We start from the raw sequence: 25,331 nt of genomic DNA on the forward strand, positions 1-25,331 counted from the left end.
TAAACTGAGTTTTATTGGGCGTATTGCTGTGAGTTTGATTTTCAGAATTAGCTAGAGGTATAAGGGGAAGGTTGACATCTCACAAAACATGTTTAACCGCGATCTACATTTTTGTACCTGTCCCAAGTCAGAAGACTCTGACCTTTGTTAGTTTTGTATGATTTTAACTTTTAGTTCATTTATATATATTTAGTAGTTTACTATGACTTCCATTATTACTGAACTAGTGCTGGTTTTGTTTAGGGACCAGTTGAAGCACGCCTCCGGTTGCCGGATTTTCTCGCTGCGTTGAAGACCGATTAGTGGCCTTCAGCTGCTTTCTACTCTTTGGTCGGGTTGTTTTCACTTTGACACATTCTCCATTTCTTTTTTTATAGACGTTGGGAGTTTAAAAAGAGGCTTTTTTGTACACTTTGTCAACCTTACAATACACCAAAACAGTATTAAGACTTATGTAAAATACAAAATGTATATTTAAAAAAAATACCCAGAGGGCAAAAATATAATCAGAGAAACTAAAAGTATGTAAAATACAGTTGATACAATGTACATGTACCAGGCTTACATTTAAAAGACAAACACTTGTCATATAACATTTCATCAATTCTGGTTTCTGAAATATTGAAAACACGAGGGGTGACGAACATTTGAATTTATTTTACCTGACAGTAGCTACCCTTTTCCAATTCTTTTCAAAGGAAACTTGAAATACGTCTAAAGTGTCTCTTAAATTATCGTTTTGTAGACTTTTCGTCGTTTTTCTTTCCTTTTTTTTGCCATGGCGTTGTCCGACAATTTGTCTTCTGCTTATGAGTTTGAATTTCCCAATAATATCTTCTTCATCTGGCTCTTTTTAGATATAAAACCATCTTCTTCATCTGGCTCTTTGTAGATATAAAACCATCTTCTTCATCTGGCTCTTTGTAGATATAAACCATCTTTTTCATCTGGCTCTTTGTAGATATAAACCATCTTTTTCATCTGGCTCTTTGTAGATATAACCCACCTTCTTCATCTGGCTCTTTGTAGATATAAAACCATCTTCTTCATCTGGCTCTTTGTAGATATAAACCGTCTTTTTCATCTGGCTCTTTGTAGATATAAGCCATCTTCTTCATCTGGCTCTTTGTAGATATAAACCATCTTCTTCATCTGGCTCTTTGTAGATATAAAACCATCTTCTTCATCTGGCTCTTTGTAGATATAAACCATCTTTTTCATCTGGCTCTTTGTAGATATAAACCATCTTCTTCATCTGGCTCTTTGTAGATATAAACCATCTTCTTCATCTGGCTCTTTGTAGATATAAAACCGTCTTCTTCATCTGGCTCTTTGTAGATATAAAACCATAGAGATGGTATGATTGCCAATGAAACACCTCTTCACTAGAGAACAAATGACATTGAAATTAACAACTAATTTTTAAATCTCACCATACGGCTTTCGACAATGAGCAAACCTCATACCACATACCAGTAGTCAGCTATAAATAGCTATGAAATGACAAATGTAAAACAATTCAAACGAGAAAACTGACGACCTGACTCATGAACAAAACGATGAACAAATAAAAAAATATATTTGCAGCAACAACCGACAACCTCTGAATTTCAGGCTCCTGACTTGAAACAGAACGCAGCGGGGATTAAGCTAATTTTCTGGCGGCTATCCCCTTTAACCTGGCCGGGATAGTGGTGTAACCCACATTAAGAGTCTTTTAATTGCTAAGTACAGGTTTTTTGGAAAACATTTATCTATCAATGTATGGTAAGCTAAACAGTTTAGTAAAAATTATACGATGAAGATAATTTTATTTTATCAAAATCTCTGCTGCATAGGTTGTCCATGGTTCCAATTGCGTCTCCGAATATCAATTGCAGTGGCGGATTCAGAGGGGGCGTAGAGGGCGTACGCCCCCCCTTTGATGGCACTTTTTTTTTTTTTTTTTTTTTATAAAATGATTAATAATCAGCCTAGACTTCGTGAATTTTGCTGTGTATTTAATTCTAATGCGACAGTTATCCACTTATAAAGATATTCAAGGTAATATATATATTATTGATTATGTCAAAGGATGACACCTTCAAAGCATTGAACAAGGACGTATTTTAAACTTCTTTATCACAATTCCACCCAACAGAAAATTATGCTCCAGTACACTCTAAAAAAAAACCGGGCATATTATTTTTTGGAGGGGTTGGGGGAGGGGGGTGAGGATTGCATGTGAATCCCATTTCTGACCAGAAGGTCTGTTCCGCCGAACTGATATACTGAATATTTTTTTTCAAAGCCCGACTGCAACCGGTCTGCTGGGTGTGGCCTATATGACTCCATGTTTCGAACGTTATTTACAACTTCATTTTCGTTTCCGATTCATTCGTAGCCGTTTGGTTGATTTGTACCCCTCGCTTCCATTGTTGGGTGAAACATTTCAAACAAACATTTCAATGGATAAAAATTTCTTGTTTGTTTTTCTTCGTGTCGGTCGTATTGTAAATTTCATTGAATAGCCGTATATCTTGTTCACAACAAGAAATCTGTAAAGTTAACCTAACTAACCATACAACAAACTGAAATTTTCCATGTTCATTTTTTACTGACAAATTCCACTTCAAATATATTAAATAGTACATAGCTTTGGATCCATTCAATCATTTTGTAATAGACAATCAATGTAGAGAATACGGCACCAAAAATATCCAGCCTCTACACTTTAACTAAATGCATTTTACACTTATTTCATGGTTTTTTTAGCAAAAGAAATGGTCCAAAATTTTTTTTCTCCTCGCTCCGCTTGGCGAAATTTATTACTTCGCCCCCCCCCCCTTTCCAAAATCCTGGATCCGCCCCTGAATTGTTCAATTTCTTTAACCAAGGTCTTAGATTAGAATTTAACTTGGGATTATTGCAGTAAATCCGTAGAATATCTATAAACTTTGGGAACATTTTAGCCATTAGCAAGAGGTAAATCTATTTGGTTCGATAAAAAAAAAGGCTAAACACATTGGTTGCAATAGCTTATTAGATAGAAGAAGCACAAATTGGTACTTGTAAGATAAATGCAGTGTTAAAATAACTATTCGTTTAATTTATAATGCCTACGTACCTCTTGCAATTGACATTAACCTTATTATTAAATAAACTCAATAAATATAGAAATATGCAGCCCCTGTGAAATCACAGGCAATGACATTTTGAGCAATGCGTTTTTTTTTTTCATCATTTGTTTGGCATTCATGTCTGTCTGATATGATATGGACGGACTTCTATTGATTACACACGGCTGAAATTGTCAACTTAAATGTAGGATAAATCAGGAGATGTTTACTATGCATAAGTCTAAAACAAAAAAAATAAAGGGTGGTCACGGGTTAACAAATTATCTCCCCGAATCATATTGAAGCTCTTTATTGTGTTAATAAAGTATATCATTGTTCCTTCTATAATTCCAGTATGATTTTATTGTCCTGTATTCATATAGAGTATAATTAAAAGTGAACATTTTATTTTGTATAAATCTTAAAATCACAATAAACTGTTCAAATACTATATAGATTCATAGCTTTAAAATGAATGTAACGGAGCTATCATTTGATTTTTATGTGGAAGCTAGGATTAGAAATTTAGTCCTGCTTTTTAAGTTGTATTTTCGGTCCTACATTTTTATTTTTCACTCTATTTGATCCTGCCTTTATTTTTATTGTTTATCCTGACACTTGTATTTACATAAACTGATATCAAGCCTTTTTTCTCTTACTGATAACTCCTGTCCTGCTTTTTTTCAAATTTCATCCTAGCTCCCGGCCCCTCTCCCCATCAAAATCAAATGGTAGCTTCCAAATACGCTCGATAAATAAAGCGTTGTAGATGTTCAAATTATTTATCTGTCACGTACCTTTACTAGAATTAAAACACAAAATCAAATAAAAAACAAGCTTTTTGAAATCATATCTAACGACAATTTAAAGTTTTACTGTGAATATTTTGACACTTGCTTGAAAGAAAATCCAATTGTTTTATCATACAAATACTAATTAAAACGAAAAATTTGGTGCAAGTTAACAGAAAAATTATCAATTAAACCATATTTCAACGATTGAAAATAATCTGCGTCGAAGATTCGGTTGCATAAAAGTAAGGAAAAAAAAAGGAAAATGGCAAACAAAACAGGAAATGGATACACATTTACATTTATATACATCTTTGATATGAAAATTGCAAAGCTGTTGACAGAAGAAGCTTCAACTCCGTTCTTCTATATTCACTAGCCAACTGATATTGTCTTAAACTACAGCGCCATCTAGTGATGAAAGATGTTTTATGGCAGACTTTGATATTTGTTTTTATTCTTAAGGCTAAATCACAAATTGGCCATTAGCATTCACCGTTCTTAAAATATATCTCAATGCTTATTCAAATAATAATTCTTTTGACAATGTTTAGTTTCTCAATAAAACAAAAACTACCAAAACAGTTTATTACACTACTCTCTACAAAAACTGCTATCACGTGACCCTCATGAAGTTTTCTTTGTCTGATGGTGAACAGTTTGATAACTATCTCCCACGCATACGTCATCAATAAGTATATAATTTATCATTTCGTCACGATCGTTGTCAACATCACTGAAGATATGGCCTTTGTGGGATTCAAAACTGAAAAACAGGTCAACATCATACCCCTCGTCTGAAATGTAGGCCTGAAAAATAGAAGCAATATGTAACTAACAGGCTCGTTTTTAATGTAGGCCTGAAAAAGAAAAGCAATATGTAACTTGCAGTTCAAATTAATGTTGAATTGACAGAACTGTAGAGCGGGAATACTAACAACTATACTTGTAAAATAATACATCTAGTTGTATTTTAGAAATGTGACAAAATGATCCGCTGTTTGTCTCACATTGAAGGGAGATGTGCGAAATCTGGTTAGAATCCTTTTGTCATATCTAAACCTCTAAAAATAAAATCACATTATAATGAACTTCTAGTGGATAAAACAACAATTTCATAGTTAAATGACTAAACACAAAACTCAAACTTGATACGAGAGAAATAGACGAACAGAAAACATAATGTCCCATACTAGTGTATGTCAGACATATAAACTTAAGAAAACAAATAGTGTACGTTACGAAATTTACTTGATTGGTTTTTGAAAAGCTGGATATAAAAGTGCGTCAAAATTTAACTGTAACAGTTGGATAATTTATTTTTGTTTGTTTTTACTGCAAGTCTATTATAATAAAAATTGCAACAGAATCATGGTACTGTAATCTAAAATTTGTTGAAAATATTATAAACACTAGATTGACAGAATGTTATATTTCATAAAAGTTAATTTACAAATAGATGTGCCAGCATATTTTGGTCAAGCTAAATTTAATTATTCAACAATTTGTTTCAGTTGGTAGCTTATTGTGTGTTTTTCAATGTTGTTATGTTACAAATGTACACTATTGATTCGGGTAATGGTGGAGGTTAGTATCTACTTAAACATTTAAACCCGCTGCATTTGTTTGCACATGTCCTAAGTCAGGAATCAGGTGTTCAGTGGATGTCGTTTGTTGATGTGGTCAGTGGCGTAGCCAGGGTTCAAATGATGTGGATGTGTAACCGTCGCTGAGCGGAGCGAGGCGAAAAAATTTTGGGACCATTTTATGCAGAAACATATGTCACCCCTACACTCCGACACTGGCTAGATTTTTGTTTAATTAAAAAAAAAAAAAACACAAACATATATATTTCTAACAGAATTTTATAGTTGTTGTCGAAACTACAATCATTCAAAAGGAAATATTTGATGTCAAAGTTTCATATCCAATCTTATATTTGAAATCTCCAAAAATGGACACATTACAGCGCTGCACTTATGTATATGGAACTTTGGAATGTAGAAACAAAAGTGACCCCTCTTTCCTGGAATTTGAGCCTCTTCATGGTATTTTTTATCACTTGTCTTCACGCGTTGCAGGGGACTTGAAATTGCCGGGTGTCTGTCCGTCCGATCTTGTTAGCGCTGCCATGTGTAAATTCTTGCCAGATTTTTGTGAAACTTATATCATCAGCAATGACTTTGACACTTGCGAAAAAAAAGTTCTGATCAAATATATTTAACCAACTATGCCCCTTGAATAAAAAAATTATCATGGAAATCCCATTGCATTTGGTCTTGAGCTTTTATCTTTTAATTTGTTTTAGTTATTGCCCTTATATCTTGGATAGATAAAATATGATTAATGCGGGGACATTGGAACTCTGTTCTTTTGTTGAATATAAGATTAATACTTGTACCTAGATGGAAAAGCGTATTTATAAGCCCAGGAATAACCACTTTCCATTATAAATGCTTGTAGAGTCGTCGTCTGTCGTGTCACAGTAAAAACGATATCTGGATATGATGGTTTAGTTTTGAACTAATAATTTACGTTGCTATAGGTCATCGCTCCGCTTGGTTTAATTTAAGACCAAACATGTCCGCAGGTCTGCGTATAAACCTCCTCTGGCTTTGCTTGCCTAGCCGAAGACGCGCAAGGACTTAAACTTTTACGATAGTGTCTAGAGGACTTTTCTGAGATTTATCAATCTTGGTTACATAAACTGACTGATCTTTAAGGAAGGACTACATATACTACTTCGGAAATGATTTGACGCTATTCTCGTATCCTCACCATTGTTACATTCGGATACCTCCGTGTATCTGCTACAAACACATGCACTTTTTATTTATTTTCTTTTTCTTTTTCTTCTTTTTTTTTTTGTCAAAATGATGTGGATACTTGAGCATCTGAGCATACATGCAAGCTACGCCACTGGTGGTCCATAAGTGTTTCTCGTTTTCAAATACATTAGACCGTTGGTTTTCCCGTTTGAAAAGTTTTACATAAGAAATTGTTTGGGGTCCTTTATAGCTTGCTGTTCGGTGTGAACCAAGGCTCTGTGTTGAAGACCGTACTTTGACCTATAAAGGTTTACTTTTTCAAATCATGACTTGGATGGAGAGTTGTCCCATTGGCACTCATAACATATAATCTAATAAATAAATGTCGAAATTATTCACCAACAAAGGTCACATTTGATATATTAAAATATACATGTATCACTCCCTATTTAGACTGTAATCCGATAATCCATTGATAGAGACTTGGAAACCATGTCATTTTAAATCTCATTGTCGGACTAGCTGATTAATGCAGCTTATTTGCAATTCAAAAGACATGAATATTTATAAAGTATCGATTTTAACATCTTATTCTCAGAGAAGTACATGGTTTTGATAGAATTTATTCTAGTCTGCTTAATTTAATTATGAAACTCGCATAGAAATTGATCAGTTATGGTTTTATATAATATTATCAAACTCTGATGCTGTACTTTCAGGTTAAACAAATAATAATGTCACAGAATCTTTTTTTCAAAGCATATTAGAATTTGAAGAAAGATTTAACACAATTATCATAGAATATGCAGTAATGTAAACAGCAGGTGTTGTAGAGAAAGTGCTGCCAATTTTCCACTGTGCAATTTTCATTTAAAATTGATGCTCTTAATAATTAATCATATTGTTACACTGTTGTTTCAGGTTGGGTGAAGGTTGGAACTTATTCAAACGTTCAAACCCGCTGCATTTGTTTGCACCTGTTCTAAGTCAGGAACCTGATGTTCAGTGGTTGTCGTTTGTTGATGTGGTTCATGAGCGTTTCTCGTTTCTCGTTTTTCATTTAGACCATACCGTTGGTTTTGCCTGTTTGAATGGTTTAACGCCTGTCATTTTGGGAGCCATTTATTGCTTGCTGTTCGGTGTGAGCCAAGGTTCCGTGTTGAAGGCAGTACTTTGACCTATAATCGTTTATTTTTACAAATTGTGACTTGGATGGAGAGTTGTCTCATTGGCACCCGTACAACATATTCTTATACCTATATAATGCATTGCTTTTTAAAATATTCTAATATTTTATATTTATATTTTAGTATGTGTTACTTGTATCACAGAAATGTGTGTTTAGTCATATATCTTACTCAAGAAATTCATACATTCATAACTGACAATGGATGGTTGAACCTGTAAAGCACTATAGCTATCTTTGCTTTCAATTTCTTCAAAAGCTTTTGATGCCATATTTCATTCGAAACATTTACCTGTTCCGTAATTTCATTTAATTGGTCTGGCAGACCACACCATAAAAGGTCAAAGGTGGAACCAAAGAAGATCCTGTGGATATTGTTGTAGTGAAAATGACAAGCTTTAGAAAATGTCGATTTATCAAAATATGCATAGCATCGACATGTCGATTTTGGTAACTTCACGAATACCTTCATGGTGCATTGTAAGTGGCTTGTCATCACTGCGAGACTGATTGTATTCCATCTTACTCCATGAGTAAATATACGTAATGAGTGACATTGGTCTATTAACTCTATTTACTCTGATAAACTCAAATTCATCGAATACTGGTTTTATAGGTTAACCTTCATCAGAAAAACAAATCCTTTTCCATCATCCTGGATTGCTTAGATCAGATCTGTGCTTTTGACTACAAATGATCGGTCCAGGTTTTTTTTATTCACTGATTGCACACCTGGTTTTTGATGGGGTTCGTGTTTTGCAGTCAAGTGTTTTGTAGACGGTGATTTTTTGTGGCGTTGTCAGTTTGTCTTCCACTAAGATGTTTTGATATCCATTTGGTGATAATAATCAGCCTTCCATTTTTCTAAATTTACTGTAGGACTGTTCATTTCAATTAAGTCATTCAAACGATATTTTACCTGTGTTTCTCAAGATTTTTAAAATTTATTTAAGCAGAAGATGACACAATGTGAATAAGATTAACCATCTGGTGAAGCCTTTATATCAACACTTTATCTCTTCTTTATAACAGATTTCATTTTCTTCAATTTAACAACTCAATAAGAAAGCATCGTCAGATTTTCTGCACAAAAATATTACAAGTATAGCAGGTACGAGACGGGACTTTCTTTGTGAATGATTGTAGCACAACTAAAATTGGTTTTCAATTTAGGATATTAAATATTCGAGTTTTTGCAATTATATTTTGCTCTGCTTACGAAATGTTATTCAGGTCATACAGAGACAAATTATTCAGTTAATGTTTTATATTTCATATACGATTGTACATTTGCTGACGTTAGAATACTACATAGCATCTAAAAACCGTTTTGCTCATTTCATTTCATCAGTCTGTAAATAATTAAAACCAGTTAAAATGTACAACTTTTTACGAGATTCCATATACATAATCGCAATAATTGTAGGACTTATATTACTACACTTACTGTTGTTTCTACTGGTTCGCTGTTCACCCATACATGAAAATTGTCACGAGCTACAATAGACAAAAAACTAAGTTCAGCTTAATATTAGTGTTGTATGCATTTTTTACTGTTGAAATAAGTATTGAATGTAGAAATACAGTCTCCATGTAAATGTTGAAAAACTAGTAATATCAATAGAAACTAATTGACTTCATATGTTTTTGTATCTATTTTTAATCGTATTCTCAGTGTAGATCAACAGTTAAAATATCGGTACAACTCACCGTTTGAATATAGGTTCTACCACTGCATGCCATCGAGTGTGATACGATAGTTATCCACTCGAGACAGTTATATTTTCAAATTTAAAACGCGAGGCTCGTCGAGCGTTTTATACTTTAAAATTTAACTGTCGAGAGTGGATAAATATCGTATTACACGAAGTTTGGTGTTGGAATTTGTTTCTGTAATGATTTTTAAATCATATGCAGGCAAACTTATTTCTTCTTTTCAAATGATCTGCAAAAAGATGTGCTCTTTTTATGTGACTTCATCAGAATGGTCGCCTTTTCATGCCATCTCAATAGGAAATTCAGAGGAAAGCAAGACAAATTCGACGTTATAATCGAATTTTAACCAATGAAGAACTGAGATCAAAAGACCAATCAACAGGTCGGAAAAAGGATAAATCATGTAAGAATTAGAGAAACTAATATATATAATGTTATCTATCATGACCGTCTCAAAAACAGCTATAAAGTCATCCAAAATCACCATCTCAGATAACAGCTATAAAGTCATCACATATGACCATATCAGATAACTGCATTTAATGTCATCTCAGACTGACGCCCCAAAAATGTCTATAAGGCTATTACAAATCCCTTTCTCAAAAACAGCTACATGTATGATTATGGGTCATTATAAAAAAAACATGCAAAACTATGTTATTGGGTCTTTTTAAGTCACAGACATGAAAATATATCAAAATAACACTTGCATATATGTAAGATAGGAATGTTTATTGATACACAATATACTGTTTACAGTATGAAATGTTAAAAAAAACATCCTTAATGTTTTCTTAAACCCTTGAAGATAGCCAGAATTAACTGTTATTTTTTACTATAAATCCTTTCAGACTTGAAATAGGACTATTATTCATATCATTTGTTATTATGATTTATCACTTTTTAATGCATTTTGATACATACAAACATTTTTTAATGATTTTGGGAGGTGTATGTTGGTTTTATAATAAAAAATTTCACCAAAAGGAAATGTAACATTTTTTAAGTCAATGGTGTTACCAAAGGACAAATTAGTAGGATAACTTAAGAGTTATCTTTCGCAAGATTTGGGCATTTACAACAGTTTCTCCCTTAGCAATGTTACCTGTAAGCATGTTATGCAAAAGAAAACAAACAATTATGTTGAAGATTTAGTGAAAAAATCGTAAAAGTAAGTAAAGGTTATATCGTAATTGGAAATAGTGTCCATGGTGTACCCTTTATAAAAATCATTTTTTAAAACATTTCCTTAACTTTGAATAAAGAAACATATTGATTATAGAAACATGCACCAGTAAAAACATATAGAATAGAGGAATCACTTATTTCGTAACTGAATCTTAAAATACGCCTTAAATCATTGGTGTTACTGTCAATGGTAAAACCATTTTGATAAAATAACACCATTGACCAGTTTAGTAACACCACTGAATATATCATGACAATCAGCATTGTTTTGTGTTTCTTTCATGTTTAACAAGCTAAACATCATATTATTTATGAAAAACAATACTTATTTAACAATGTTTTAACAATATCATGTATTACATATGCACAGTTTTCACAAACTGATGTATGCTGGTAACACCAATGACACTATTTAGTAACACTATTGACATTTTTAGTAATGGATGTTATGTTATATAATTTGAGATTTTTTAGCCTAAGAATTATTTTTTCATCTTTTTCTTTTGCTCGGTGATCTTGGCTTTGTGTTCAGTACTCGATAAAGGTAAAATTTGAAATGTGATGTCATTGGTGATACTTTTGTGTCATTGGAGTTACTGAAGGGTCAGTGGTGTTACTATATAAAAATGCGACATTTTTTCATCTTTATTCATAAATGAAAGTGTTTTTATGTCGTATACGAAGGATTAGGTATATTATTATCATTTAATCTTATACAATTCACATATATTCAGTTTAAGTGTATTTTTTAGTATTTACAACGGCCATAATTAGGACAGCCAACTTTTTTTACGACAATGTTATCTGAAATTTATGTTTAAATAGAATGCACAGCTATATGAATAATGTCAATAAGTCGTAATTTAAATCTAAACAACAAATTGGAACAGTTGTTTGATGTTGAACAATAATATTTAGTACCTAAATGTATGCTTTAAATTGGTAACACCATTGACACGATTCTTACAAAGGATGACCTAAAATTGTTAAAATTGAAGAAACACTTCATTTTTCCCATTGCATATTTCTGAATATCGTTGCTACCATATTATAGAATAGCGGGACACATTTAAAAGTTTTAAACAATGACATCATTTTTCAAAATATTACCTCGTCGAAATTTGCACTTTTTTGATAATGACCCTTATATCACAGACTACAGTCATAAATACAGCTATATTGCTATTACAAATCAATGTTCAAAACAGCTATACATATATTATGTTATCACATATCAGCATTTATATAAAACCACTTATCATCGTCTCAAATAGCAGCTATTATGTTATAAGATCTTATAACACACAAACGTCTCAGATAATAACTTTCATATCATTACTAACCACTGTCTCAGTATTCTAGTTTTTTTGAGTTATTTGTGCTTTTTAACAATTTATTGAGTTAAGCCATTTGTAACTTCTTTTTATAGTGTGTTCTTATGTTGGACTATACCATAGACTGTCCAAGGCTAGGAAGGTTCTTATGTTGGACTATAACATAGACTGTTCCAGGCTAGGAAGGGGTTCTTATGTTGGACTATAACATAGACTGTCCCAGGCTAGGAAGGTTCTTATGTTGGGACTATAACATAGACTGTCCCAGGCTAGGAAGGGGTTTGACAAACACGTGTAACCCCGACACATTCTACATGTATATTAGGTCCGAGACCACAATTGTCGTCCCTTGATTAGTCCCTAGTGTTGACAGTGGGTTACTTGCCATTAATTTTTATATCCCTTCCAAATTTATTTCTCCATGTTTAATACCTCAAATTGCAAGTAGGGGGGTCAAATTACACTGTAAAAAAATTGGGGTCCAGAATTTTAAAGGAAAGTAGTGATTTGGTCCAGCTGAAAAAGGTTTAAAATTAGCATTTCGGGAGCTGTCAAAAGATTTCAAGACGCCCTAAACATAAAATTGTTCAGTCATATTTTGAGTTAGAGCCGATGAAGTTTTCTATAATTTTGATATAATTTGTCCCAAGAGTAGTACAACACACTGTAAAAGTTTCTTTGAGAAAGCGCAGGTGGGATTTTTTTATTTTCATTTATGTTCTAAAAGAAATGCACTACGAAATAATTGTGGTCTCGGACCATATGTGCCCGTCCCAAGTCAGGAGCCTGTAATTCAGACTGAGTGATTGTCGTTGGTTCATGTCATAACTTCCCAAGGAATAGATTACCTTAGGGATTATTCGGTCCTCAATATTTAAAACTTCGTACTTTATTTGTCCCTTTTCTATTTTTTTATTCGAGCGTCACTGATAAGTCTGTTGTAGACAAAACGAGCGTTTGGCGTTCCACATTCTAATCCTGGTACCTATGATGAGTTTATTAGATGTCATTAATTTACTAGTCGATGTGGCTCAAATGACACATATAATGTATTTCGAATCATCGTCGCAATAACAAGCGATAATGTCAAAAAGTCATTACAAATCACAATCTGTAATAACATCTAGAGCTATGCTCAAGAAGAAGAAAATAACCAGGTTACTGTAAACAAGGTAAAATCCCTCTTCAAAGATGGGCTCGGTATCCCCGACGTGAAAATCAAGTCAGTTGAAAGAAAAATTGGAAAGGGAAACTCATGTGGGATAATTTTGGTAGAAATAGATAATGGTTCTGATCAAAAGAAAAACATTTTCAGTAATAAGCGGCAATTGAAAAATAGTAACACCTACAAAAATGTGTACATAAACAACGATTTGCCAATCGAAACACGTATTCTCCAGAGCAACATGAGAACACTCTTAAAAGAAGTTGGGAAAGAACGTGAAATGTTTTTTAACAAGTTAATGCACAGACGTCATTAGGACAGGTTGCGGTTATGTGTATGGAACAGTCGCGGTTGGTCAATGCACAAGAACGATAATTCGACTTTTAGAAATTTAGTATTAGAACATGTTAATTGTGACATATTTGCAGTTTGTGAAACATTTTTACGTGATGATAATCAGCTTAACGTACCCGGTTATAAGTGGATAGGGCATAATCGGGAAAATATACACAGTAAAGTTAGGCGCGGATCTGGTGGGGTTGGTGCCTTCATTCGTTTAAACCTATATGATTCTTTATATGTTGAAATTCAAGATCGGAGTGTAGAAGGTATTCTATGGATTTGTTTCACAGGGAAACATTCTGATTTAACTTTTCCATTGCCATATGCTATCTACCCCGACCGATTCAAGTAGACCCAGTGATCAAGAAAAGTTTTTAAATGACTTATTGCAACAAGTGTATAGACTAAGTAATCAAACGAAAGGATATACGATCATATGTGGTGATTTTAACGCCCGGTGTGGATCAAATACAGACTATATCGAAGGTGTTGATGATATAAAGCCAATTACAACTATTGACACTACAGATAATTACAACGGTGATCTATTTTGTGAATTTTTATCGGACACAAATTTTGCCATGTTAAACGGTCGAATAGGAATAAACGATTTTACTTATATTTCTACTCAAGGGAGATCGGTGGTTGATTACATTTGTGTGCCATATGAGTTGTAGAATCCGTTTTAGATTTTAAAATAATGAGAATGTCAGATGTAATAAATACTTTGAATTATAACCCAGAAAGCATACCTGACCACTCGCTTTTATCTTGTGATATTAAATACCCATTGAATGTTGATGAAATTTCAAATCATTACGCAAACGAAGTAAAGATAAAACGAAATGCGCGCAAGATTCCAGATGATTTCTTAATAAGTGATGAAGTGCGACATCATGAAAGTTCTGGATGCTATTGGGAAAATTGAACACTCCGTATATTTAAATCAAAATGTACAAAACGCATATGACGAATTTCATAAATTGATAAAGAACGAAATGGATACAAAACTACCGCTACTTCAACAGAAACATATAAACAAACGTTCGAAGTCCTTTTACAAGCCGTAATGGAACCAAACATTACAAATGCAATGGAACTCATCATGCGAGTGCGAAAAGAAATGGTTGAAATTTAAGGGCCCACCGCACAAAAAGAAACTTTTAAAAGAAAAGTATTGTACTGAAAGAAAGATATATATTTGATAAAATTAACCGTAAATTGAAATGAAAATACCAAATTCAGAAGGAAAATGAAATTGTGCTGAATAAATGGAAGTCAGATTTTGAGACATTGTTTTCTAATCATTTGAACGAGACTACACCTGAGTATTCTGCGGAAAAATGGACCTATCAAATTTAAACAGTGCTTTTACACGGGAAGAAATCGTGATTGCTGTAGAGCAAGCTAAACTTCGGAAAGCGGCTGGATGCGATGAAATAATAGCGGAATTGCTCAAAAATAAAATTGCAATTAAACTGTTTCGGCTGCTTTGAACTGGGTAAAGTACCCGAGCAATAGACCAAAGGGATAGTTAATCCAATACTCAAACCAGGAACACAAGACAACCGACTACAATCAAATTACCGGGGAATTACGCTTGTGTCCGTACCCAGTAAGATATATTGTAGTGTACTAAATAATCGTCTGAACGCTTTTTTTGAGCAATAGACCAAAGGGATAGTTAATCTAATACTCAAACCAGGAACACAAGACAACCGACTACAATCAAATTACCGGGGAATTACGCTTGTGTCCGTACCCAGTAAGATATATTGTAGTGTACTAAATAATCGTCTGAACGCTTTTTTTGAGGAAACAATATCCTTTGTGAGGAGCAGAATGGATTCCGCAGCAAACGCAGTAGTGAAGAGCATATTTGGAATTTATTTAGCGTTATTTCAAACAGGAAAATTTCAAAACATTCAACTTTTATTAATTTTATTGATATGCGGAAAGCTTTTGACTCTGTACCAAGAAATTTATTGTGGTATAAACTTCGAAAAGTTGGAATAAATGGCAAATTTCTGTCTGCTCTACAGTCCTTATATGGAAATGTTAGATGTACAGTTCGTGTCAATGACAGACATACACCATGGTTTCATGTGGACGTGGAGTTAAGCAAGGCTGTTTATTGTCTCCCACATTATTTGCCGCCTACATCAACGACCTTGCTGAACGTATCAATAATCTACATTGTGATGGTTCGCATCGATGATACTATGCTGAGTATACCTTTATATAAAGATGACATTGCACTGTTTGCCCCGGACGAGGAAAGTCTCAAGAAGATGTTAGATACGGTTTCGGAGTGGTGCCGTGAATGGAATATTGATATAAATCCAACCAAAAGCAACGTTATGACGGCGTGCACAAACCTAAGTCCACAAACGTAACGTCTTCAAATTATTAAAACCATTTACGACGTTGGCATTTTCCCCCATAAAACAAGCGCGTAACAAAAACACTGGACACTTAGTTTATCACATAACTTTAAATATTTACGTTCAACGTATTTCTTTTTTCTTTCGAACAAAAAAGTGCAGCAATTGCACATTCTAGAAATATAAATTAATATATGCAAAGAGCAGTGAAATGGAAATGGTTAACGACTATGTTGTGGACCCTTTTCAGAAAATAGCGTTAAAACGTCATTTCTCTAGATTGTAACATAATAGCTGGACATTAAAAAAATCAGGTGTTCAGTCTGGACTATCGAATCATTCATATTTTGCAGATTATTTTAAACCTCTGGTTATGCACATTTGGAATACCTTGTTTTTTTTAACATAAAAAGATTATAATTACATATTTTTTCTTGCCGATTTTTCCATTTCGATTATTAGTCCTTCCAAATTACAACTTCTTACACATAACGAAGATCATTCCAAACTTATCTACCATGATCGTTTTTGATTTTTTTTGCGACGAATTTCGTGTGATGTCCGAGTCCGAATCCAAACAATTCTATTATACGAAAATGCAGGAAAATATGTTAAATTTGAATAAGTTTTTGGTCAAAAACTCTAATTTATGCTGATTTAGTGTTACAAGTTACATCGTATTTTTGCCGTTTTCTCTATGTCCATTTCATGTTTTATAGATTAGATTTTAATTTACCTTACTAGTAATGTGGATTTTAATGGCATGCATAGGCCTTCATCATTTTATCATAAAATAAATCTTATTCTTATTCTTATTCAAAAATATTTTATACACGGTTGTATAAAACTATTTAAAAAGCGCATTTTACAATTGCCGTCAACTTCGTGCACGCCGTCTATGCATTTCAGGAATAAACCTGTCAGTCGATCGGACTTCCCATTCAAATGTCCCGATTTGGATATTGAGTACACTTCTTCATACAAATACTTGGGAATATGGTTCGACGAGCATTTGACTATGGACAAAGCAGTTAAGGAACTTTCGAAGTCAGCTAGCAGGGCACTAGGCGCGCTTTATGGAAAGTTTATTAGTGCTGGTGGAATGACTCACAGTGTGTACACAAAATTATATTCCATTATGGTAGAACCCGTTTTATTCTACGGAGCAGGCATTTGGGGAACTAAAACGTTTTCAGTGATTAATTCGATTCACGGAATAAAGCATCTAAGTTATTCTTGTCAGCCGGTAAATATACATAAACATTCAACTTTTGTTAATTTTATTGATATGCGGAAAGCTTTTGACTCTGTACCAAGAAATTTATTGTGGTATAAACTTCGAAAAGTTGGAATAAATGGCAAATTTCTGTCTGCTCTACAGTCCTTATATGGAAATGTTAGATGTGACGCAACGTCAGATATTGCTACCATTTAGTGTAACAGAAAAATGACGTTAAATTGGAAACACGTACATCTAATTCTTCCTGCTTTCCTTTTGGGGGTAAATGCAAAGTATAACAACAAGTATAAATGCCGTGAGAATCCAATCCAATATGATTTTATAATTAACATAGGATATTCAATTTTAATGCTAGTAATAATGTGTTTTTGGAGGAATATTGCTGCATTATATATTCAACCCGAGTATATATATGATTTTATTCAAGCAGTGACATACAATAGCTTATAGTTATGATACTGACGTTTTCTTACTTTTTGATCGTCTTATAGATGTGTATTTTTGTAATGTGTGTATTATTTCGTTTTGTTGAAAGCAGGACATTTATATTAAGTGGAGGAAGGAAGACGCAAATGCAGTTCATGCCGTCCCTAGCATATTACGCTTGTGGCTACGTCAAATTATGATAACGGACAAACTTGCAAGACATTTTCATTAATCCGTATGTTTTATAGATAACCCTGTAATCTTAATGCTATTTTGAGTACCAACTTCAACTTTTAAAGTACTTTTTATATTGGTATTGTTATCAAAGCCAAAAAATAATCTTCACGAAATCAAATCTCTTTGTTTTTGGCCGTAAAAGTTTTGTAAAGGCATGAAAGTTAACTCGGACATTTCCGCAAGACATTGCAAATCTATTGTTTCGAATTGAATATGTAGCCCAATTTATTTTTCAATTCGAATTTTGGGAGCTTACATTTAGTACAAAACGATCGGGCTTACAATTTAATGAATTATCTGTCAAAATTTTATTTTTGAACTGAAATGTTTAAAGTTTCCAAATAAAATTTCCGATGGGACATTTCCGTACATCATATTCTTTTGAAAATATGTATGCAAATCTTAAAAGGAGACAGCCATGTTAACCAGTACTGAAATATATCACGTCATAGAACATTCATGCAAATTTTCGAAGAGTTGCGTGGACATTTCGCGAATAGTTCGAGTTTCATGTTTCGAGTTTGTTACATGGGACAACGCTAAATAAACGTTTTTTTCGGATAATCTGTGTCTTCCTAAGACTATGTATATTATATTTTTATTTTTTCTCTATCATAATGTGAAAATTCAAGAATCAATCTTTATTTTCATGTATAATTTGAAATATTTATTTCAGCATTTCTATCAAAAATTTTCCTGTCAAATATTAACTTAACGCTATTTTTCGTGGTAGTCGCAATATCTAACGTTGCGTCATAACTAATATCTGTCATTATACAAATTACCGTCACTGTATAGTAATTAACATACATATTACTGTCAATGTACAGTTGTTTTAACACATAAACGATTATCGTCAATGTACAGTTATTAATCCATTACAGATAATCGTCACTGCACAGTTATTTAGATATTACAGATTACCGTCACTGTACAGTTGTCAACTCATTACAGACTACCGTCACTGAACAGTTATACCATTAACTCATTACAGATTACCGTCACTGTACCGATTATCAGGTTATCTGCATGTTGATATCGTAAAATATCAGCTGCGAGACATAATATGAAGCTTTTTGTCGAGTGAGCGTAGCGAACGAGATCAAAAAGCCTTCATATAATGTCAAGTAGCTGATATGGAGTTTTATTAAGAGCTGAGCCGATTGATATAGACAGTTGGACGACCCATAAGTACAGTTATTAACGCATTACAGATTACCGCGTCACTGTACAGTTATTAACTCATTACTGATTACAGTCACTGAACAGTTATACCATTAACTCATTACAGATAACCGTCACTGTACAATTATTAATTCATTACAGAATATCGTCACTGTACAGTAATAAACTCATTACAGATAACCGGCAATGTACAGTAATAAATTCATTAAAGATTACCGTCACTGTACAGTAATTCACTCATTGCAGATTACCGTCACTGTACAGTTAAGACATTAGATTACCGTCACTGTACATTCATTACTGATTATCGTCACTGTACAGTTATTAACTCATTACAGATTACCGTCACTGTACAGCAATTAAGGCTTTTCAGATTATCGTCACTGTATAGTAATTAACTCATTACAGATACCGCCACTGTACAGTTGTTAAGACATTTCAGATTACCGTCACTGTAATTGCATAGTGACCTATTATTTTAGATTTCCGTCATTTGCATTGATCTTGTCATTACAAAAAAACTATGGCTATATATAAAACTATATAGAGGGGACAGGACCTTTTTCGAGACTCCGGGATCGGGTGTTTCTAAGCTCTGGATATTGGAATTGATCATTTCAGGATCCGGGAAGTCTTTTTTCGAATTTCGGAATGTCGGGATTTAAGTTTTTTTTTAAATCGGGACCTCGGGATTTCATGCTTTTAAGTCCATAATTTTGGGACCAGGACCCCTTCGACTCCCTCTATACAGTCCTTTTACAAATCTCTGTAACTGAGCAGGGATCATGTTAAGCAATCACAGTAATCATGCCATTACAAATTACTGTCTAAAACGGTAACTTTAAGGTTTTTTCTTATTTTTTTTATATAGAGAAAGTGGTTTTATTCAAATTAGTTTGGTTTGGAATAAGAACTTTGAAAACAAACAAAAAATATGAAAATATTCCGTATCGTTTTATTGCTTATAAGAATGGTATGATGACGTTGCATTATTTGGATACAGAATATTTATTGATTCATTGGTAAATTCTAGTCTATAAAAAGTAATTGTGTTTTACTTAACAAATGCATTCTCCTGTGTCATTTATTCCTATTTTTTAAAAAGTCTTTAAAATTTTATTACTGCTTTCAAATGTTTTTAGATATAGCTTTAACGGTGATTAAATTCTCATCAAAATGACTAGCGGAAACAGCAAGTATGCTAAAGAATATTTTATAATGCATTTCCCTTTTGTCTTTCTCAATAACAATCATACTTCCCTATTGATTTATGCACTTAAATGGAACCAACCCACACTTAAAACAAGTGATAACATCTATGCATTGATATTAAAAGTTATTTTTCATTTTTATAATACAAATTTCAACATAAGATATATTATGTCATGACATTGTGGTTATTTCAAGACTGAGTAGAGTTATGCAAATGTCAATTGAAGGAGTTAATTTACTTGCACAAGCAGGGCATGGCTAATAACTAGCGTTACTGGAATAAACACAAAGTGCATTTAAAGCATACACACTACACACATTTTCTTTTATATAAAATTTATATTTTTAACAACTGTTTGTATATAAAACTTTACACACTTCAGATATATATTTATACATACATATCACCATTGACGGATCCAGAAGGGGGGGGGGGGGGGTCCGGGGGTTTGAACCCCCCTTTTGTGGCCGATCAATGCATTTGAATAGGAATATATAGTTGGAACTCCCCCTTTACTCTGGGTTGGGACCCCCCTTTTCAAATGGCTGGATCCGCCCCTGATATTATATGTTATTCAGGTCTCAGACAGGGTATATACTGTGACATTCCCGGCTTAGAGTTTATATCCCCTGAGCCGAAAGCGAAGGGGATATAAGCCCTAAGCCGGGAATGTCACAGTATATACCCTTTCTGAGACCTGAATTACACATATATTACGGATTACCCCTGACATAATGTTATTTTCCAGTGCAGATATTTGTTGACAACACATATATTATATTGAAAAACCCAACCTGATATGTTCGGCATACGTGAAGGATTTTCTAATTTGCTGTGAACATAATTTTATCGTGTATGTAATAATTTATAATAACACTTTTAACATTAAATTTAAGTATTAAAAGTGTAAAATGCGTGATTTTGTATCAAAAATGTATTATTGACTGAAGCACGTCATATTTTCCCTCTGTGAGCCTCTGACAGTCTGATAGCTTTTGACTACGTCACATAGTAACCGGTGTTATGATGACGTTTTTGAGGTTCCAATTGGGGATAAAAACGTCGTATATACAACAAATGGAAGTTTTTAACGACCTTGACTGGCTATACAGCCCTTGCACGGTCGGTCGTATATACCCCGGCAGTTTCCTGAATATATACTGACATCTCTGTGTTGTTATCCAATCACAAACCTCGACACATTTGTAATCCGTAATATATACTGACATCTCTGTGTTGTTATCCAATCACAAACCTCGACACATTTGTAATCCGTAATATAACACATTGTTTAATACGATGACATAATAAACAGCACCCACATAATAGACGAAATACATTTGTTAATTTCAAGCATGATTTCTCCACCAATTCATGAGATTTTATACACTTTGCTTTCAGTATTAACTGCGTGCATAAGTTTTAACATAAACAGATGAAGTACTGGGAGTTTGCTTTTAATGAACTGTTATCATGATTTTTACCTCAAGTACTCTGATATTAATTCTATCAGTAACTGCGATTTCTACACCAACAGAAGAAGTACATGGAGCTTGCTTTCAGTGACCGCGAGCATGATTTATACTTCACATTGATGTGCATTAATCTTGGTTACAATAACTGCGAGTATCATTTCAAAATCAAAGAAGTACATTGAGCTTGCTTTCAGTAAGGATCAGTAAGTGCGAGCATAATTCTGACTTAAACCGATGCCGTTCATTTAGCTTGTTTTCGGTAATTGTGAGCATGATTTCCCCACCAATAGATGGATTTCATTGAGCTTGCTTTCAGTAACTACAAGCATGATTTTTTTTCAGCAAGCGATAAAGTACTGAAACTTGCTTTCAGTGACTGCGAAAGTTTTACTTTTATCTTTGCAAAATATTAATTAGTAAACTGTTGATCTAGTTCCTTATTGACAATACTCGTTTATATTTTGTATTCAAATTGCATTATACCTTTTATTGACAGGTCGTGCATTTACTGAATCTACCTAAATTTGCTCGTAGTACATGTTAAATTAACCCTTTAACTTTACCTTATGAATTGGCATTGCTTTAATTTTAAGAGTTACTTACAAAATGATATTTTGACATTTTTTCCATCCACTTCAAGTTCCCATCCTGTCGTAATTTTGGCAACACCGTCTGATCCTATATATCCAGCTTTTCTACAATTAAAAAACAACACTGATACTTAACATAGATATAAGAAGCTGTGGTATGATTGCCAATGAGACAACTCTCCATCCAAGTCACAATTTGTAAAAGTAAACCATTATAGGTCAATGTACGGTATTCAACACGGAGCCTTGGCTCATACTGAACAGCAAGCAAAAAAAGGGTCCCTAAAATGACTAGTGTAAACCATTCAAACAGGAAACCAATGTTTTTAATTTATATTATAAAATTTTTAGTGAGCATAACGTCGTGTTTTTTGCACACTTTCATTGGATTAGTTGGAAAACAATTTTGAAAGCAATGACAGAACATGTTTGTAATACAATGTAATGTTAATTTTATTAAAATAATATTCCGAATCTTTGTCACATTTAAGTTACTAGTTTTAGTCTTAAGGAAACTCAGTTCTTCTAACTTAAGGTGCTTACAAATTCATTTCTAAATATTATTTTCCTTAAAAATATATTCTCTCATCTCACGACATGCTTAAGCTTTTTTATGGTTAAGAGATAATGTCTGAAGCAAACTTTAGAAAATACTTTATATATTTTTTATGTCAGAATTACATTTTTATTACAGCCTCATAACGAGGTCTTTTTCAGTTTTTTTCCACCTTGCTAAAATAAAATGCTTTTGCTGAGCGAAGCCTGATACGACCGCAGAGGTCGAACATTGAACAGTTGGCGCAAATTTGTACACAATACTCAAGCTTGGTACTGTCTGTATTTGGACTGAGATCAAAATTTTGACATAATACAGGTTTCTGGCACAAAATAAATGTGGTCAAAGATCTTACAATTGTATTGCGCAATACTGTGCAATTGAATTCGAAATTTGAAAAATTTTGAAAAAAAAATATGAATCCCTTTAATGAATTGGGGGGGAAAATCTCCCTTTACCTTTTTGAAACACCCTTGGTGCAATAACCCCAAAACACAATCCCAGCCTCTCCTTTGTAGTACGGAGTCTTGTAGTACTTCTTCCATGTTTTGGATTATTAACCCCAAAATCAATCCCAGCCTTCCCTATGTTATATGGTACAATGTCAGAGAGATCCATACACTAACACCCAAGTTATTGTCTTGAAACTAGAAAAATGCTGGTTTTTGGCCCTTTTTTTGCCCTTAATTTCTAATCTGTTATCCCCATAACCCCTTAATAAATCTCAACCTTCTACTTGTGGTATTAAACATTGTGGTACAATTTCAGAGCAAAAGAAAGACAGAATACTACTTATACACTAGTTATTATCCTGAAACTAGAAAAATGCTTGTTTTTGGCCCTCTTTGTGGCCCCTTAGTCCTGAACGGTTGGGACCATCATCCCAAAAATCAATACACACAGACGACGACGAAGACACAGATGACGACGACATCATACCATTATAAGATCCTCCAAAAAAGTCAGAAGATGTGATATAATAATATTTATTATTAAGTTCTTTTTCATTTTTTCAAGAAATTTTACAACTTTCTTGGACCTTTCAAAACACAGCCTTTATTTGTCAAATGTTCATGGCTTTGTAAGTATATATTTGGGAAATCAAACAAATTGACTAAAGAGACCTTCTATAAATTCAAAAATAATTGCAATATGAATAACACAACAGATGTTCAATGTCCACCACCTACTAAATGTTTGAACTGGGCTCATATTCAGTCTTGACCGGTTATCTTTAGAAATCAATGGCATATTTTTTTTCAAAATCAGATAACGATAAATTATACTAGATACTTTACAATAAAAACAGATGCTCGGACAGACAGGCGAACGAACTGCATTTATATATCCCAGGCTGTAATGTGATGCCGAGTTTTTTTCATTTTTGTACAATATTCTGTTACAGCATGATTTAAATTTGCTTTGATAAATCTCACATTTTTGAGGGTCACCATGAATACTCAATAATACTAATATTATTATTACACATGCACATTAAGTTCTGAATTAGCAGTATTTCAAGTTTCTGCATTAAGCCAAAATTCTACGATTTTCTTTTTAATTTAACTACAACTCGTTAGAACTGTTTTAGTGAATCAAAACTAATGTCTCCCCTGTACAAGTCACTCTTGTCAGAAAAAAAAATGCAATTGCAAATAAGAATATATATGGTGCGCGAGTGGAAATATGCACTGTTTCCAATAAATTAAAAAAATTATGAATCGAGGGGTGAGGACAGGAGGAACAAAATATATGGGAACAAAATATATGGTACACTTAATTGGTCTAGTCATGATATATTCATTTAAGTACTATATATAGTTTAAGGGTGGGTATCTGAACAGTGTTTATAAGGGGCCCCAACTCCAGCAAAAACATCATTGGTGTACTCAAAGGTCTGATTGAAAATATGTTTTTATAAAGGTACATGTAGCAATATAAACATATGTCAAGCTATTTAACCATCAATTGTTTGTACGGGCAGGGCAAGACCCCCATGATGAACTAAAGAGGCAATTAAGATTAAATATGAATAAGGGATGGGGTTCTGATTATTTTAAAAAAATAAATCTAAATAACAACGTCATTACACGAAGGAGCGGGACATGACCCCAGGGAAAACCCTTAGCTGTACTGAAATGGTCTTGCCAGTTCTGTGGCATATAAATTGCTTACTACCACTCCATTTTAACTGTGGTGGATAGTTGTCTCATAAGCAGTCGGTACACTTCTCTTTCATATTGACATGGCAAGAAACGAATGTTTTGTTTTAGGCATATAGAATTACATATTTGACCATGACCTTTTATTTGACCTTGAAGGTCAAATATCAAGTCATTATCCATGGTACACAACAAATCATATTGAGGGGATGACATTGTGTGTCAATTATTAAGAAGAAATTCTTCAAGTAAGAGAAAAATGTGTGCTCCAGTAA

At 33.4% G+C, this 25,331-nt stretch overlaps 1 protein-coding gene across 1 annotated transcript in view; it reads right to left on the reverse strand.

Moving 5' to 3' along the window:
* Positions 1–4,326: 4,326 nt before the first annotated feature.
* Positions 4,327–25,331, reverse strand: part of LOC143066332 (fas apoptotic inhibitory molecule 1-like) — a 39,916-nt gene continuing 18,911 nt past the window's right edge. Inside the window, exons 2-4 of the mRNA XM_076239299.1 lie at positions 22,352–22,443; positions 9,291–9,340; positions 4,327–4,699 (exon numbers count right to left, since the gene is read on the reverse strand). Coding sequence (XP_076095414.1) covers positions 4,517–4,699; positions 9,291–9,340; positions 22,352–22,443 — 325 coding nt within the window. The 3' untranslated portion in view covers positions 4,327–4,516. The remainder of the gene's footprint in view (positions 4,700–9,290; positions 9,341–22,351; positions 22,444–25,331) is intronic.

The sequence above is a fragment of the Mytilus galloprovincialis genome, chromosome 3, assembly GCF_965363235.1.
Source record: "Mytilus galloprovincialis chromosome 3, xbMytGall1.hap1.1, whole genome shotgun sequence".
NCBI classification, from domain to species: domain Eukaryota; kingdom Metazoa; phylum Mollusca; class Bivalvia; order Mytilida; family Mytilidae; genus Mytilus; species Mytilus galloprovincialis.